Raw genomic sequence first — 19,830 nt, 5'->3', positions numbered from 1 at the left:
GGAGTAAAGTGATTCTTCATTGAAATTCCTCATTTAGACTACAACCCCTTTTCTTTCATCTCTTCCTTTGCTTTACTCTTCTGAAGCCTATTCTTTGTCTTCATCATCATTTCCAGTCACTCCATACCTCCCTTTATGTTTTCCATTACTTCTCTGTGGACCACATTTACTTACGTTCATAGCTTTCATCCAAACTTAAGCAATTCTACTTTACACTATCATCTACCTTGAATACTCTGCCCAAGTATTGCATCATTCTCCATATCTTGCCAAACCTCTACTTTGTAATTCTCCACTACTCTATGTATGCTACCGAGTACTGTAGGAAACTACATGACCACGCTGACTGAGTCCACTACAAATGTTTTGTTATGTAATGTTGATTGGATCCTCATTGCTGCAAGCTAATCCTTCTTCCTAATTTACTCTCAACTACACTGCTCATAGTATCTGTTCAAAACATTCTTTTCTCTCCTCACATACCACCCCTTTCCTTTCCCTCTTAGGAGAGGATCTTTCCTTAGACTTTACCAGAAGGCCACTCTCATGACCTTTTCCTCCCTAATTCCATACCTTAAATCCCCTAAACATTATTCCCCACCATTCTCTTCATTTTAGTCTCTGACAAAGGGCTGATCCTTCTCTTTGCCAATCCTTATATTTACATTCTTGATTCTTTCCCCTTCTCTCAACTCCAATAACTTGTCCCTTCAATCATTTCTTTGTCTCTTTAATCTTTGGTCTCTCTTTTTCCACAGGCTTCTTCTCTGATGTTTACAGACATGCCCAGGACTCCCCCATTCTTAAAACATATTAAACCGACTCTGCCATCCCTTCAAATTATTACTCTATATTTCTCTTCCCTTTTATAGCCCAATTCTTAGAAAAAGCCATCTATACTCATTGCCTCCACAGTCTGACCTCACACTTACTTTTTTATACCCTTAAATATGGTTACCAACCTCACCACTTGATTGAAATTTCTTTCTCCAAGGCTATCTTGGGTATCTCAGTAATTCCTAGTTCCTGTGGTGTATTCTTTTCTCACTCCTCATCTTTTGGGCCAGTCTGTAGTATCTGACACTGTAGACCACCCCCCTTCCTAGATACTTTCCTCTCCTTGACTATTCATGACACTGTACTCTTCTAGTTCTCTTCCTACCTGTATTACTACTCCCCAATCTCCTTTGCTAAATTATCATCCATATCACAGCCCCTCACCATGATCATGCTTCAGAGCTCTCTCTAGGGACCTCTTTTCTTTCAGTGATCTCATCTGTTCCCCTGAGTTTAATTATTAACTCTCTGCAGTTAACTCTCAAATATACACATATATGTGTATACATAAATAACTATATTTAAATAGATATTTATCTATTTATTATGCATTTATATTTATTGTACGTAGATATATACATACATATACATATATAGAAGTACCTCCTTTATCTTTCCATCCTTACATCACCAACTGCCTGTTAGTCACCTGAAACTCAATGTGTCTCAAATTGAATACATTTTCTTTTCTCCCAAACAAATTCCTCTTTCGAACATCCCCATTTCTGTCTAGAATAACACCATTTTTCCAATCACCTATGTTCACAACCTTGGAGTAATCCTTAACTCTAAATTCTCCCCTCACACTCCATACACAATCAGTTGTCCAAGTCTTGCTGATTCTACCTCCACAATATCTCTCGGGTCTGCTCCCTTCTCTCAACACACTACAATCACCCTAGTTCAGTCCCTCATCAACATTTCTTCTGTCTTATTATAATAATTTCCTGTTTGGTCTCCCTACAATCAGTCTCTCCCCACTCCAATGGTTGATATTCCTAAAATACAGGTTTAATCATGTCATTGTCCTGCTCAACAAGCTTCACTGAATCCTTATGCCTCTGAGGTCAAAAGTAAATGTCTCTGTTTGATGTGTAAAGCCCTTCACAATATTAATCCAACCTGTATTTCCAGACTCATGTCATTTTATTTCTCTCTGTTGTACTCTATGCTGTAGCCAAACTGGCCTCTTGGCTGTTTTTCCTCATTCATCACATTCCATCCCTAGACCCTTTAAGTGTCCACTCAGACACTACCTCCTTCACATGGCCTTCCCCCATCTTCATAATTCTTAGTCCTCTCCCTCTTAAAGTTACTTTGTATTAGCTTGCATTTAATGCTACTTTGTGTTCACATCTTATGTCCATGTCTTTGTCTCCAAGAATATATTGTAGGTATTGTTTACTTTTGTTATTTGTATGTTCAGCACTGAGTACACTGTCTTGCACACAGGAAAGCAGTTAATAATTACATTTTATTGATGAATTTACTGGTTTTTATTTGCTCTAATAACTTTATGAAGTGGAGTTAGTCATGAATGTAGACGAAGAAATCGTCTTAGCACTTAATTCAATTTGGTATTAATGATATGAACCCTTTGGATGGTCGTATGCATTAAGCATAATGTATGTGTCATTACTGGATTTGCAATTTTTAGAATAGAAATGGAAAATGTTTCCAAGAATAAATAAAAGAAGGCAAAAACCTGACTACATCTGCAAATCTTGTTTTATAACAGCACCTTAAAATAATGGATGAAAATAGTTATTTAAAATAAGACTATCAAGTAATTGTCTGGGAAAGTGCCATTTATTTTCTTGAAGCAGGTTTTCTTGTAGAATTTAAATATGTCTTATTTATAGGCCACGTTTAAAGGATGGATGGATATTATGTATGCAGCTGTTGATTCACGAGAAGTAAGTATCATTTATATACTATTTATATCTCCTAGATTTTTCTATAATAAACATGTGCTAGAATTACAGTTCCTAAATTGGGTGCTTAGAATATTATAAATTATAATATCACAGTTGTTTTAAGCATTACATTTTGAAAAGCAAAATATTCTAAATGGACATATACTTGATGTAAGAGAGAATTTCAAACTAAATAGGTAATACTGAATTGTCCAATCTAGAAAGATTATTCATAATGAGAAAAGAACTTGAGAGTAGTAGGGGAGAGGGAGCATCTTCTCCTGGTTCTGTAAGGTAAACTAGGTAATTTATAAGTGACTTCAGGATGACATGTAAAAGCAAGCAACTTCCAATTTATCTAAACAAAATGAGAAAATTTGTGCCATTTCAGAATTTATTTTGTCTTAAATTTTCTCTTAAAAATGAAAGTTATAACAGCATAGTTCAATTTTCTGGTGACAACATATCTATACCATGCTGACCCCAAACATTTTGTCCTCTCCTATAGTACTTATGCATTTATCTCTAAAAAGCCAAATCAGGAAACAAGTTGGATATTATGTACTTTGAGCCCGAAATTCTCAGTAAGGTACAGGGCAGTAATTTGAAACAAATAGTCTGGATAAACATTTTGCAAGACAGAAGTTGTTCTTACGTTAAGTAATTTTCCCCAAACCCAAAACATGCTTGCTTCATATAAATATGGACTAAATACTTATTGTATGTTTGCTTATTATTTAGGTAAAACAACAACCTGAATATGAAGTCAATTTATACATGTATTTATACTTTGTCATCTTTATCATTTTTGGGTCATTTTTTACTCTGAACCTATTTATTGGTGTCATCATAGATAACTTCAACCAGCAAAAAAAGAAGATAAGTATTCCATATGTTTTACCTCCCTAGTGTGTGTGTGTGTGTGTGTATGTAGTATTGTATCTCTATATGACCCCTTTAACTACCAGACCAGATCTGTCATAACCAAATGGTGATTGTTTTAGGACTCCAACTAGATGCAGGCAGGCTGCACTTAGCTATAGTCCACCACGATAATATGAACTGACCGGCTTTTCCATTTTCTGGGACAATTGCATATGAGATTTAGAAACTGGCTTAGTGACAAAGAAAAGCATTTTCTAGATTTAGTTTCTCACTTTAAAGAAAGGGCTTTCCATTGCTTCCCCCATTGTACAATCAAGTCAAAATCCTGGGTTTGAAAGAACTGGTGTCAAACGGGTTTGAAAGAACAGGTAAAAGCTCACACGATTTCAGGGGGGGAACCTATTGGCTTCATTTTAGGATTATACACAAAAATCCACAAATTGCTAAGGAATTATTTAAAGACAAATTTCAGGAAAGATTACAGGATAAAATAGAACCGTTCTACTGCATGGAGTGCATGCTTAAAGCAAAAGGATTTCATTATGAAATTATTCTTAAAGCTTGCCTAACAGAGAATTTAAATCATAACTTGTTATAGTTAATCAATGAATAAATTGTTATCAAGTGCCTACTACTATATACCAGGTACTTTGCTGGGCACTGGGTATGCAAAGATAAAAATGAAACAGTCCCTGCTCTCAAGGAGCTAGCTGGCATTCTATGAGAGGAGACGGCATGTACAAATAAAAGCATATACGGAATTGATATAAAATTAAATTTAGGAAGTTTGTGGAAGGAGGGCACCAGTAGCAAGAGGAATCAGGAGAGATCTTATGTAGAAGGTGGTGCTTGAGCTGAGTATTGTAAGGAAGCAAAGGATTTCACAAGGAGGAAGTAAGGAGAGAGTGTAGTGTGTGAGGAATAGCACAGCGAATTTGGCTAGATTACATAGTGAAAGGAGAATAATATGTAATGAGGCCCAAAAGGTAAGATGAGGCCAGGTTGTGAAGGGCCTGAAAAGCTAGAGAAGTTTAAATTTGCAAGGGCTCTCCAATATGTTTTTTAAAAAAAACCACTTAGTGCTCTCATATTCTGTAAATTTACCTGATGTAAAGGTGCTACACATTTTGATTATTTCCTATTTATAGCATAATAACTCATATTTAGGTATCACTTTAAGTTTTCCAAAGCAATCTCCTCACAACAAACCTAAGAAGGACCCTACTATTATTCCCACCTTACAGAGAAGAAAACTGAAGAAGTCACTGATCCATGGTCACACAATTAGTGGCAGAGCCAGGATTTACACCTAGATTTCTTGACTTGAAGGCCAGTACTCACTCTATTATTTATTTACACAAATGTCTCATATGGTTGAACTTTCACACCTTTTAAATTTAGGGAGCATTAAACTTAGATTAGTAACTCAGAATGGAAACATGAAAATTTCAAAACCAACTCAAGTTGACCTAATATTTCAGAAGTATTTTATAAAAATAATTTCAGTAACATATTGAACATGTCAATGGTTGTAACCAGCTTTCATAATATTTCTTTACTTTGGAGGTCAAGACATTTTTATGACAGAGGAACAGAAAAAATATTACAATGCAATGAAGAAACTAGGATCGAAGAAACCCCAGAAACCTATCCCTAGACCAGCAGTAAGAATACTCCTTTATACTATGGACATATTGAAATGGTGAATTTGATGTAAATCAAGGAAATTTTGTGGCATCATCTCTTTATAGCTCTTATTGCAAGGTTTATCAAAGAGTAAAGAATTTGCTCTCACTCTGAATGTGACTAAGAATTATCAGCTTCCAAAAATGAGGCAAACTGAAATTGCTCATTTGTAATCTAGGCCCAGTGATGCCAAAAATTTACACATTCCTAGATAAAATAGCACTAGTCTTCATATAAACTCAAATGTTTAAAGAGTTTGGGGAGAAGGTAGATGACTGCAACTTAAGTGTTTAACTCTCCTCTGCCTCATTTTTTACTTCCTTTCCCCCATCCTAACTGTAGCCCTGGCCATATCATGAAAACTTTATCTGATTCTCCCATCACGTACACAGTTTTTGATCTCCTGACTGACTTCCATACCACCTTCTGTCTGGGAGCTTGTCCCTTTTCAGCATCTTTATATAGTCCTTCTCTATTGGTTTATTTTGTCTTTCTCTGTTTACCAATTTAGATAGGAAATATTCCTCCTTTAAAGAGGAAGAAGCTAGAACTGTTTACTGAAACAACTCAACAGTTCATCTAACATTTCAGAAAAGAATCAGTCAATGTTGTTAATATGTTTGATCCTAGAGGCTCATGGGGATAGTCATACAGAAGTGTGGATGGTACCTACATAGGAATGTCCATAAAAGAGTAATTTCTGCCTTTCCCATCTTCCACTTCCAGTGCAGACATCTGCATCTCAGAATTTAACAAAGAGCAATTCATTTCAATTCAGAAAATATATATGCATATACATAATATATGTATATATTATATACGTGTATATGCAGAACCATTATGTGAATGGCACTATGCTACCTAAGATAGAATCAGATTCAGTTAATTGATCAGTTTCTGACCTACTCAAGTTATTGTTTCTCATGAGACCAAAGTAAGTTCATGAAGGCTAAAGAAACTTTGATTTCTATCATTATTATACTTTTGCTGGATGTTTTGTTAATGAATTACTTTGTTTTTCAAGTAACACACAAACAGAGAGGGAAAGGGAAATGGAGAAAAAGGGACAGATGTCAAGAAAATGTATGCATAGAAGGAACAATGATACTCTAGGAAGAGATGCTCTTGTCTACCAGTCCTGCCACTCAAATGCAGAGGAGATATTTTTTGTCATTATACTTCATTCAGAATTCTTTAATTTTTCTTTTGGAGAAAAAGAAAATGAATGACAACATTCTATATTTTGTAGAATAAATTCCAGGGAATGGTCTTTGATTTTGTAACCAGACAAGTCTTTGATATCAGCATCATGATTCTCATCTGCCTCAACATGGTTACCATGATGGTGGAGACTGATGACCAGAGTGATGATATGACTAGCATTCTGTCCCGGATTAACCTGGTGTTCATTGTCCTCTTCACTGGAGAATGTGTGCTGAAGATGATCTCCCTCCGTCATTACTACTTCACCATAGGATGGAACATTTTTGATTTTGTGGTGGTAATCCTTTCCATTGTAGGTAAGATACGCTTTGTTTTAGGAGAGGTGAAAATTAAACTTACTTTGAATTATCTTACTCTGTGTGTGTGTGTGTGTGTGTGTGTGTGTGTGTGTGTGTGTGTGTGTGTATTCACTGGATATGAAGTAGGTACCAAAATATCCTAAGTATATACTACAAAAATCTTAAGGATATAGATGTTTAACTTCATGTGGCATATAGGAACTTCTCACATAAGAAGTTCCCTAGATGCAATGGCAGGTTATCACCACTCTGTGGGGTAGAACTCATTTGAACCCATAATTTGTGAGCCCCAATTGTGTTTCCTTTTACTAGCCAACCAGAAGATATAGTAATTCACAACCAAATAAATTTAATCAAATAACTTAGAAAATTAAATGAAAAGAAAGCTTATCTTCAAACGTACACTGATGTATACTTTCCCACAGGATACCATACCTCAAATGACTAAAAACATACATGCAAACAACACACATGACCAGAAACACTCATCGAGTGTTTGATCAGGGAATATAAGAGAAGGGGCAGAAAAACCAGGAACACATACGACTACAGCAAACAGATAGAGGGTATATACATGTGGCCAGGGCAAACCCACACTTCTGCCATTCTCATAATTCTCCATTACACTTTTGTTAGGTCTCCTGGGTATGAAGTCTTTGATTTTTGTCACATTGAGTCATCTGGCCTCCTGATTACTGAGAAACTAGTCTCTGTACTCCTCAACAGCTAGTTCCGCTGCTCCCCAGCACAAGAGGGATAAAACTTTTTTAGTGCATAACCACTGAGAACTATGAGCCACCACTACCAAGCCAGGAAACTAGCAAAAATGCTAACTCATAATTCCAGACCACACACTTACTTACTCCATCTAACTTGGAGTAAGAAAATTTATTTTAACTCCAGTTAAATCCCTGAAGGTCTGTATCCCTGAAACTTATTTCAAAAATCAAAGCCAAAAATACTCCACTAGAACTGTGTGTTGCCTAATGAAACAAGGTTGGCCTTGTCTCTCATGGTACTCTTTAACTGTTACTCAAATGCATTTAAACGTAAGAACAAAATGGCTGAGTGATGGGGCAGCTTTCTCTCTCTCTCTCTCTCTCTCTCTCTCTCTCTCTCTCTCTCTCTCTCTGAAAGCATTGTTTGCCTCCATTAATAATATTAATTGCCTTGCAAAGGTCCTATTCCAAGGGTAGCAAGTTATTCCAATGAGTTATTCCAATGGCAAGGAGTTAACTCTAAGTAATCATAGATTTTAGTTTTTATCTGCTGTCCAAGGACCAGCCTAGCTAAATTCTGAGAGATTCATCACCAGAAGCTGGAAATGCATAAGAATTCTCTTTGGCCAAGGGAACACATGAAAAAGATAAAAATATAAAATGGCCCTTAGCTCTCTAAAGCCTCCTTCTGAAGTGACAGTAACAGAAATGAAATTTTAGCTGAGAATGCTAAGAATTATACTGTTTGTAAACAGCCACAAATATTGATTCAACTATTAGTATTCAATGTACAAGTTTTATCTAACAACTAAAGAGATGACATCCTACCAAATGAACTGAATCATAACCATACTGACATTCTCATTTTAAATGAAGCTAGACTGTGGGCTCCTTGAGGGCAAGGACCATCTTTTGTCTCTTTTCGCATCCCCAGACCTAAGGCAACAAGAAATATCATTCTAAGGAATACTTGGTCGTGTTGGCATGAGATGCTCGTGAAGAGTTTAAATAAACCACCATGAAATAATTGTAATTTACTTTCTAACATGTGTTACAAAAGATAAAGACAGAAAATATCTATGCATAACCCAATAAGAACTTCCAAATTAACATATGCCTGGATACTCTGATGACATTAAAGCAAAGACAGTCACAGGGCTGGATGGTGAGAACTCTTTTCAGGATCAAGAAATGAAAAAGGGCACAAACTTATAGGCTACTCAGAAGCCTCATTCTTCAAGAAGAATAAGAGGAAGCTTGACATTGAGAGCACTGAACATCATAAAAATTAAAGGGACTACATCTCAACAGATAAAAAAAACAACTTAGCAGTCAATCAAAAACTAGCTGTCTTTGTATAATAAGATCAGCAGCTTGTTAGAAGAAACGTGAAAAAAAGGAAAAAGAGGTAAAGATAAAAGAAAACATTGCATACAATTAAAAATATCCTTGGCCTGACCTATTTAAAAAAGCAGTTAAATGGGAATGGGAAACAGACAAAAGTAGAGTTTGATTTTAATTTCTTAGAAGCATCACAAGTTTTAAAGAGGACAGAAACCACCTCGGCCAGCAAACATTTGATCTCCTTTTCAATTTTTAGCAACAAATAGCAACACCGGCATAGAGTACAAGTTCATCTGCAAAATATTACAGAAGAGGAGGATGAAAGATTACAAAGAATATTGCCTCAGAAAACTATAGGAAGAAATTAAAAGGAAGCAAGTTGCAGATAGTTTGGCATGTGGTCTGGCTAACTCAGACTAATTAGTGAAGATTTGTAGATGAAATTAAAGACAAATAAATATGAAATTGAACAGATCTGCTGGTATTTCAATATCTTCATCAGTGATGACATTTGCATTTCAACATTTGGAATCTATTAACATAGTGCCAGATTATGATGTGAAGTGTCAATGACACTTAAGAAGTTGGGAAGATTAATTAGACATGACCAAATTAATACATAAGAAGTGTACTTATGTCACATAGTTTTAACATACCTCAGGGATTGATTTTCAATATATCTCAAAGTAAAGAAGATTACAAAGAGCAAAAAAAAAATTATTACTGGAAACTTTACCAAAAACAAATAAACAAGGAGCTATTAACAGCTATGCCTACTTCTAAATCTATACAAACTTTTATGGTCATGTCTATGTACATTTTGACAGACTTTTATATAGTGACAATCTCATTGTCAGTTGAATAAGATATATAGAGAATATAAGCTCTCATTGATTTTTTAAAAAAAAATATGACATAATAAGATATACTATAAGAGAATATAAGATCTCATCATTGATTTTTTATGTGTGTCATGAACCCCTTCAGCATTCTGGTCAAATCTATTGGCTCCTTCTCAATAATATTTTTAAGAGCACAAAATACAACACACAGGAAACAATTTTATTGAAATACAGTGGTAAATTTTTTTGAAACAAGTTAAAAGCCCCATGTTAAGAATTCCTATTATAGTACAAAATGCCACAATCTTAACAGTTAATGTTAAGCAAGATTCACATTTTGAAATCATATAAGATTCTACAGCCACTGCAAACATGCTGACTGACATCAGAACAAGACATAAAATGAAGAGACATATGCTCACTTAAGAAGGTTATAGCAGCTCTTTTTGTGATAGCCAAGAAATGGAAATCAAAGAGATGCCCATCAATTGGGGAATGGCTGAACAAGCTGTGGTATATGAAAGTAATGGAATACTATTGTGCCATAAGAAATGGGGATGATACGGACTTTGTAACAATCTGGAAAAACCTACATGATATAATGCTGAGTGAGCGGAGCAGAGCCAGGAGAACATTGTACACAACCACAGATATATGGATTCTGTGAGGACCAACCTTGACATACTTCGCTCTTCTCAGCAACGTAAGGTGCAAGGACAACTCCAGGGGACTCACGATGGAGAATGCTATCTTCATCCAGAGAAAGAACTGTGAAGTTTGAATGAAGATTGAGGCACACTTTATGCTCGCCTTTTTTCTTCTCTTTTGTTTTTGTTTTTGGGGTTTTTTTTTTTTGGTTCTGTCTCTTCTTTCTCATGATTCACCCCATTGGTCATAATTCTTTTCCACAACTTGACTAGTGTATAAATTAATTCAATGCGAAGTTATACATGGTAGTTATATGAGATTCCATGCCATCTTGGGGAGGGAGGGGGGAGGCAGGGGAGAAAATCTGGATCTCAAAATTATGTAGAACCGTGTGTTGTAAACTAAAAATAAAAAAAAAATTAATAAAAAAAGAAGGTCTTTGTCATCATGGAAGATATACTTCATTCACAGAATCTAAGCAGAAGAGCAATTACAGGATATTTTAGAGGTAAAGGGGGCCTTACATTATCCCTCTAGTTTTAGTAATGAGGTAGTTGAGGTCCCAAATGGTGATGACTTACCCACAGTCACACAAATACTAAATAATATATTCAAAGTCAGAACCAGGTATGCCCTTCCCATTGATGGAAAAGTTTTTTGGATGCCACTAGTTATAGATGACATTGTGTTGATAGCATCAAATCGCTGTGCACTATAGGATCTTCTCAGTGAGATCTAGTCATTTAAAAGAGATTGGTCAAGCGGCTGGCCGAGCCACCCACACTGAGGAAAAATAAATTTAAATTTTTCATTGCCCAGATTATAATGTGCAGTGGCATGGTTAGCCTACCGATTTGCTTGTATGTGTGTATACATATATGAATGAGAAGAATGCTCAAATGGATCTCTGACCTCATTGATTTAGGAGTTCCCTTTAATGTTGCAGAATGCAATCTGTCTTTGCATTCCCATGTTGTGAGACTCTTGTCCATATTCTCCCATAAGTTCAATAAATGTGCTGGAGGTCTTCCTTACCTTCTTCTAAAACCTTGAGAATACCAGTGGAGCACTCTGATTATCTACTTGTCATCTCTCTCTCTCTTGCCATGTGACCAGCCCATCTTCATGTCATACACTTCCTTCATGATGTCCTTTACTCCTGTTCTTCAGAGTTCCTGGTTGGTCATGTATTGCAACCTGCATGTGTTCATCATGAGCCCACTACCCTTTGCATGAAACACAAAGTTTCAAGTGTTCCACTTTTTGCTGCCATGTAGTAACATTGGTAAGATGTTGGTGTGAAAAATAGGGACCTTTGCTTTGAAAGGGGTTTGGGATCAGTAAAAGATCTTTGAAATTTCCTGAAAAAAATCCAGTCTGCATGTATTATCTGTCCCAGTTATACATACTATTGGACAAGCTTTATAGGAAGATCCTCCAAACATATACTGAACTCTGGGTAATATGCATTTTTTTTACTCACTTTATTTTTCCTGAGTAGATTACAAATAAAGATTGCAGATCTTTAAGTGGTATCTTTAAGGGGGTTTTGCAGTGTCCTAGAACTTGATGCAATCAGCACAAGGCCATCCACTTCAGTATCCACACCTCCTCAACCTGTATTTTGCACTGTATCACCTCCATCACAATGACAAACCCTTTTGGAATGCAGGACGCTGTTTTGTGTCTTATCATCAACCCTGTTCACTGAACTGGCCCTGTTCACTGACTAATTATAGTCTATATCAATGTTGGTTCTGTTATCCATTCATATTTTTTTATTTTCAATTACTGGTTTAAATAATTCAGGGTTCCATCATTTTAATTTTACTGCATGTATTTTTCTCATGATTATTTTTTAAAGCAAATTCTGATCTTAGTTCTGATGAGTCAGTGATCTGACTGTACACAGACAGATAACTCCCACATAAATACTAAGCCTTTTCCTATATATTATTTGGTACTTGCCCTAATGCCTACAAATACTTTAAAAACCATTCATGATACAGAGGCATGAGGGTTTCTGTTTAATCTCCCCCTCTCATTTCTTTTTCCTTAACCATACTTTTGTTTCATAGATTGCCATGGCCAAAAAAAAAAGTCTTCAGCACATGGTCAGTCTACTAGTGATGCTCTGTCTATAATTACCTAGGTTGATCCTCAGAAAACAGACTTCTCTTAGCAAAGTCATAGTTGAGGTCTTTATAGCATGGAAGATCCTGCCAGAGCTTATGACCCTCTACTCTAGCCTTTGAGAATCCAGGGCCACTTCCACACCACACTGAAAGCTTTTGACACAACAACCAGCTTTGGATTGCTTGAAACTATTAAGTTTCCTAAATGTCAACCAGCCAATGAACAATGAGCTGGGCCAAAAATTCAATAGGTGGAGTAAATTAGACTGGATTGTACTTAGGAAATAATAGTTTCAAGGATTCCAAACTGCTTCCTTTATCAAAAGTCCATCTTTTTAAGACTTAATATTCTCCCTAATATAATCTATCTTTGATTCATGGAGCACCATGATCTCAGAAGGATGGGAATTTCAGATGTCCTAACGGATAATGAAAAAACATATGGCAGAGATGCTGTAGTAAAAAAGTAGCTTAAAAGACACCATCAAATATATATGTAGCTAAAAAAGGAAGCAGGTTACATGACTATGTAAAAAAATGATATCTCAGTAGTGTGTTGAGAAAATAAAACACACAGGAAATAATGTGGAGATTTTGTGATAGTAGAAATAATAGTCACTCTGATAAGATCAGTCCATGTTAAATTATGTTTGGAAAGGCTGGGATCTGGACCTGTGGTATCATAGATATGGAGCTCTCCTATTAAGAAAACTCCCTCCACCAAAGCTGCTAGACAGCTATTTGACTTGTCTGGGGCAGAGGTGTCAAAACTCATACTAGCAAAACTCCCAAGTGAACCTGAACCAGATTAAAACACAATTAGGAAATGTTTAACAAAATATATAAAACTATAAAACAATATAGATAATGTTAATCTGTTGTTTTCTAATTCAACATGAAGTCTCAGGGATCCATCTCTACTTGAGTTTGACACTACTGGGTCTGGGATACTGAAAGTCTGTGGTTCAGGTTCAAAAAGTAGATCTGTTTCAGAGGAAAGATTTGAACCCAGGGCTTAGTAAGTATGAAGTGATCTCTCTATCCAATGTTCCATGATTCTTCTGTATAGTGTTATTCCAACTGCCTGCCCCTGAAAGGATAATCCACCAGCACCTCCCACTTAACAATTCCAAATGTGAACTCATATTTGTCAAAACCTACTGTCTTCCTCCTTGATGGCAGAGTTACTTGGGTTACAAACTTTCATCTTGGTCTCTTCCTTCTCCCGTAATCATATCTAATTTTATTGTTTCTATGGCCACTATATCTCTTCCATCTGTAGTGTAAAACTCAAATAGAAGTAGATCCCTGCATTAACTTAGAAAACCACAAATTAACATTACCTATGTGTATTGTATTTTTAATTATTTTGTTAATCACTTCCAAACAATATTTTAATCTGGTTCAGGCCATACTTGGAAATTTTGTGGACCTTGAATTTGATACCTCTGTCTTTTACTCCACTCACACTACTACCACTCTAGTTCTAGAGTTATCACCTCTCACAGCCTCCTAAGCTTCCTTTTTTACTTGCCCTCTTTCCCATTTCCAATTCATCCTTCTCACAGCTACTGGAATAATGAATGTCTGTCTATGCCATTTTCCTCAAAAAGCCTTCAGTAGTTTCCTATTTTGCCCAGCTTGTTATTTCATCAGTGTAGGAAGCTGTGAGTAAGGACTAAAGTTCTCTAACTACTATGTCATGCTCCCTATTATGCCTTTGCCAGAATTTTAAGATCCTCCCAATCTAGTCCCAACTTACTTCATCATACTCCTTTTCAAAGAATTCCTCCATAGGAATTCTATGCTCCAGCCAGACAGAGCCATTTATTGTTCTCTCACTTTGCTCTGCCCCATCTAACCTCCTTGTATCTATATCTATCCTTCTCCATTCTGGGAACATGTTCTGTCCACATCTCCACCTGCTGAAATCCTCTTCTTCAAGGCCCAGTAGGGCTACTAGCTCCTCGAAGAGTTTTCTCTTAACCCCCTAGCTGTAGTGATCACACATCAAATTTTTTAGAAAGATCTGGTTTTCTCATTACATACTTTTTCTGTCATTTTTATTTATTCACACCTTCATCCCTTGTGTTAGGTCATAGGTTCTCTGAGATCAGGGATCACATTCTGTTTCATCTAGATATCCTTAGCATCTAATAGTGACTTGCACATAGTAGGTGCTTAAATCTTAGATTTAATAAGGTTATGTTATCAGGGAGATTAGATTATTTTTGCAAGACTTAATATTGATAGATTTATAACTAGAAGGGGCTTTAGTGACACATGCAATTTTGTTCTACAAAACTTTGGAACTATCTATTAAAATTTAATGATATTTTATTAATATGCTTACTTTAGGCCATGAGCTCATGACACTTGGTAGGTCTGTAATTTGTAGAATTCTAAGATAAAATGTCCCTACTCAGTATCTAGCTCAATATTTGATACACTGTCATGTTAATACAGATTAAAGGACTGTTATAAAAGATGAACTTTCCTTAGTAAGGAGTTTATTCTTTTTCCCACAGGTATGTTTCTAGCTGAAATGATAGAAAAATATTTTGTGTCCCCTACCCTGTTTCGAGTGATCCGTCTTGCCAGAATTGGCCGAATCCTTCGTCTCATTAAAGGGGCAAAGGGGATCCGCACGCTGCTCTTTGCTTTGATGATGTCCCTCCCTGCTCTGTTTAACATCGGGCTCCTGCTCTTCCTGGTCATGTTTATCTATGCTATCTTTGGAATGTCCAATTTTGCTTATGTTAAGAAAGAATATGGGATTGATGACATGTTTAACTTTGAAACCTTTGGCAACAGCATGATCTGCCTCTTCCAAATTACCACATCTGCTGGTTGGGATGGTTTGCTTGCACCCATTCTTAACAGTGGACCACCAGACTGTGACCCAGAAACAATTCACCCCGGAAGTTCAGTCAAAGGAGATTGTGGCAACCCCTCTGTTGGGATTTTCTTTTTTGTCAGTTACATCATCATCTCATTCCTGGTGGTTGTAAATATGTATATCGCTGTTATCCTGGAGAATTTCAGTGTTGCTACGGAAGAGAGTGCTGAGCCATTGAGTGAGGATGACTTTGAGATGTTTTATGAGGTTTGGGAGAAGTTTGATCCTGATGCCACCCAATTCATAGAATACAGTAAACTCTCTGATTTTGCAGCTGCCCTGGATCCACCTCTTCTTATAGCAAAACCAAACAAAGTCCAGCTCATAGCCATGGATCTGCCCATGGTAAGTGGGGACAGAATTCACTGTCTTGACATCTTATTTGCTTTTACAAAGCGTGTTTTGGGTGAGAGTGGAGAGATGGATGCTCTCAGAATACAGATGGAAGATCGATTTATGGCATCTAATCCTTCCAAAGTCTCCTACGAGCCTATTACAACTACTTTGAAACGGAAACAAGAAGAGGTTTCTGCTGCTATCATTCAGCGTAATTTCAAATGCTATCTTTTTAGACAAAGGCTTAAAAAGGTACCAAATGACTATAATAATGATAATGGTAAAGGTAGGGTAGAACTACCTATTAAAGAACATTTAATTATTGATAAACTAAATGGTAACACCACTCCAGAAAAGACAGATGAAAGTTCCTCTACAACTTCTCCACCTTCATATGATAGTGTAACAAAACCAGACAAAGAAAAGTTTGAAATGGACAGACTAGAAAATGGAAGTAAAGGAAAAGATGTCAGGGAAAATAAAAAGTAAAAAGAAACAAAGAACTCTCTTTGTGATCAATTGTTTACAGCCTGTGAAGGTGATGTGTTTGTGTCAACTGGACTCCTCTAGGAGGTTTATGCCAAACTGTTTTTTCAAACATACCTAAGGTCAGTGCCTCTCACAAGACAGTGGCCCCTCTCTGTCACTGTAACTCTGTAAAACAGGGTAACAACACTGACAGGGGTTTCCTGTTCCCACTACCAACTGACACTGCTGAAGAGAAGAGACAAAGTGGCTACTTAGTCTGTAGGGACCAGTTAAGCTCTGCAAAGTGATCGATATGATTACATAAACACCAAACAGCTTTAGTATAGTAATTGTATCCACTGTATTTCACATGTGACATTTGCCATGGTTTTTTTAAACAAAATTTGACCTAGTTATTTTATCATTTCCTTAATTCACAAGTTGTTCTCTACCCTTTGTGACTTTATAAATGAGTTTAAAATTTTAGGAAAATGTGTGTGTAAGAATCAAGAGTTCTGCTCTATGGTTCCTTCAAATATACAGACAGGAGTTATTTGCTGTCATGATAGCTACAATTCTAGCTTATGCCCAGGGAGGGAAAAAATACATAATGTTGACAATATTTACAATCCTTACATTTCCTAGATGGCCCTAAATCTGGGAATGTTTCAGCTTATGTGTATCTCATTGTAAACACTTTTATGTGCCTGTAAAGTCTCCTCTAATTTTTTTAATGGATTATTTTTTGAAAATAATTCTGTTTCAGCAAGTGCAAATTTCCTTCCAAGTATCAAAGTCCTATATTTTGTTTTGGTTAAATGTTACTTTCTAGAAAGCAGATGAAGGAATCTGCTTCGGCCAAGTAACAGACAAAACATATCACATGAGAAGAGTTTTTCCACATTCTCCTGCAGTATTGCTTAGCCATCTTCTGCTCTCAACAAAGCTGACATTTTTGTCAATGAAACAGCCTCTGTTATGTAAATAGTTATTTTATCCTGTGGTGCATGTTTGAGCAAATATATATGGCCAGATAAATAACTTTTATGAATCAAATATGTACCACAGTATGTGTATTTTTTGCAAGCGTGCTGCAACGACTATGATGTATCCTGTACCATTCATTATACATAGTTTGGAGGCTCTCACTAACGCATGTTAATATTGCCTGTGCTGCTGCTATAGCTTCTTATTCCTTCCATTCTTCATGTCTATCATAGAAAGCCATATGTTGGTGGTAAAGTGAAAACAAATATTCTACCAGCCCTCTGTCTACTATGTCATGAGTAATAGTTTACAATTCTTTAACAGCTTCTTTAGTTTTGCTTTTCAAATTTTAAGTGACTATCATATGGTGTCTATCAAGATTTTAAGAAAACACCTCGCAGACTGCCTATTGTGCTTAAAAAAACACCTTTACTTCATTTTTTGTTTTAAAAATCTGTTAAAACATGTTTAAATATAAATATTGTAAAAATATTGTTTTATTTGTCAGCATTCTGTACATAAGAAAATTATTTTCAGGTTGGTGTCATGGCAAGTTTATTTTACTTTATGCTTTCACTTTTTAAAAAACATTTAACAACTATAGACTTTTGAATCCATAATACTTTTCAATGAAGAACTTATCAAAATAAAAGTAAGAGAAAGGGTATTTGTGGGTTCCTGCGCTTTGATACAATATTTCTAATCATTTCATAGTGCAAAATGCATTGTTAGGGAAAAAAACAGACCTAGTTCATTTGTTTCTAACTATACTCATTGCAACATAATCAATTTTCATAATCAGCTTATCTCTTTCAGTATTTATTTACACAGATAATTCTTATTTTCTTTAAGTCATGCTGCTCTAGACTTGTTGCAGAAATCATGTGGGATCCACACTCTTGATTCACAAAAGCAAAGTAGCAAAGTTGTATAATTACCCAACGTAAAACAATTTGTTTTTCTTACACAAGCAAAATTTTAATGTAGAGTACTTTTATAAAGCTATTGACTTGTAGTAAGTGTTCTGGTGACTTGCATGCAAGAAATTGCTATTCCTTTTAAGAATGGTGAGATACATTATTATTGAGCCAAAAGAATAAATATTTCATTTTTTATTATATTTAATTTCTTGGCCTCTGCTCTTTTATTGTTGAAATTTAAAAAGATGGACTGGTGTTAAGGAAATTTTGTACTGATTCTCACAGCTAAACGTGTAGTAAAAATTCATGTTAATTTTTACAAGAATATATAGTACATCATTTCAAGAGGAAGAGAAAAACTCATTAGAATTTTTTTGTGGGTATGAACATGGTTGTACACAATTGACTCCCTGTTCCTATCTGTCCCCAAATGTGAATTTGTCCCCAAGTCATAAACCTCAAAGTTGCTATCTGGCTACCATATTTTGTTATAGTACTTACTAGTTAGGATTATCATTTCCAAATGACTATTATCTGGCACCTGAATTCTGGTCCCAATTCTTTTCAAAGTAACGGAGACCTTTCTCTAACTTCTTGTTAACGTGTAATTGTTTTGTGGATGCCTTCTCTGAATTCCTACAAATGATGTACTATGTACTAATGATTTACTGAGGGAGAAATTAAATTTCTTTAGATAATCACATGATTTAATATTCAAAATCATATAATAAGATAATTTTAGAGCTAGATCTTATAAGATCTCCCCTCTTCTCATTTTATAAATGAAAAAAACTACAACTGGAAACCACAGTTAAATTCAGTGATCTTCCCAGAGTCACAGCTAATTAGAAGCTAAGCCAAGACTGGAACCTGGACATTCCGACTTGTAGTCTAGTAATCTTTCTACTAGCTGGCATGTAATTTAAACCCCTATTTGTGAGACTCTTTGGCCAAGTACCCATTTTTAAATGCAGCCTAACTCAAAATAAAAAGTATCCTAAAATTACCCCCAACATTTGTGGTTAAGTGATATATGATGATTGATGAAACTCTGTTGGCTTCATCTGCTTGAGGCTTTTTGTTCATCAGAGCAGATGAACAAACATCATGGAGAAGCTACACAATGCTTTGCAGCTTCCTGGTCAGTTCACTCATTACATAATGTCATCATTAATCAACTAATTCATTAATCATTTGCATTACAACTGAATAATACATCTCAAATACTTAAAGCTTCTGTAATTTCATTAGTGTATTTCTACCACTGATTCAGATTGAATTGAACAGATCATCTTCACAAGTTGCTGTGACCAAAAAATACACTATTCTACACCCAGCCTGGTAATGAACCTCTTCCACTTTACTAAGCTAGCGCTTTCATGACCTATGGCCCATCTCCAGATTCAAACCAAAAGCCTTCCCAGATTGGTAGGCCCTGTATGCTTCACTGACAGCACCTCTGAGAACCCAGGCTCATCCCTTTGCCACAATAAGAGTAGGCTGTTGGTGGGGAATCACTTTACTGCTTCCCATCAGGAATATGAAGTCACTTAGAGTAACGTTTAATGGAAAAAATATTCAAAGTTCTTTCCAATCAAAGGAAGTAACATATTTATAATCATACAAGGTTGTACAAAGCTCAAACATCACAATGACACTATGAGTCAGATGAAATAAGTGTAAAT

The 19,830-nt window shown here is 35.8% G+C and overlaps 1 protein-coding gene across 1 annotated transcript in view; it reads left to right on the top strand.

Moving 5' to 3' along the window:
- Positions 1-16,976, top strand: part of SCN3A (sodium voltage-gated channel alpha subunit 3) — a 116,228-nt gene extending 99,252 nt beyond the window's left edge. Inside the window, exons 23-28 of the mRNA XM_036744309.1 lie at positions 2,700-2,753; positions 3,495-3,636; positions 4,527-4,532; positions 5,205-5,302; positions 6,574-6,844; positions 15,064-16,976. Coding sequence (XP_036600204.1) covers positions 2,700-2,753; positions 3,495-3,636; positions 4,527-4,532; positions 5,205-5,302; positions 6,574-6,844; positions 15,064-16,259 — 1,767 coding nt within the window. The 3' untranslated portion in view covers positions 16,260-16,976. The remainder of the gene's footprint in view (positions 1-2,699; positions 2,754-3,494; positions 3,637-4,526; positions 4,533-5,204; positions 5,303-6,573; positions 6,845-15,063) is intronic.
- The last annotated feature ends 2,854 nt before the right edge of the window (positions 16,977-19,830 follow it).

The sequence above is a fragment of the Trichosurus vulpecula genome, chromosome 2, assembly GCF_011100635.1.
Source record: "Trichosurus vulpecula isolate mTriVul1 chromosome 2, mTriVul1.pri, whole genome shotgun sequence".
Taxonomy (NCBI): domain Eukaryota; kingdom Metazoa; phylum Chordata; class Mammalia; order Diprotodontia; family Phalangeridae; genus Trichosurus; species Trichosurus vulpecula.
The sequence above is the reverse complement of the archived record's forward strand: the minus strand, read 5'-3'. Positions and strand labels throughout refer to the sequence as shown.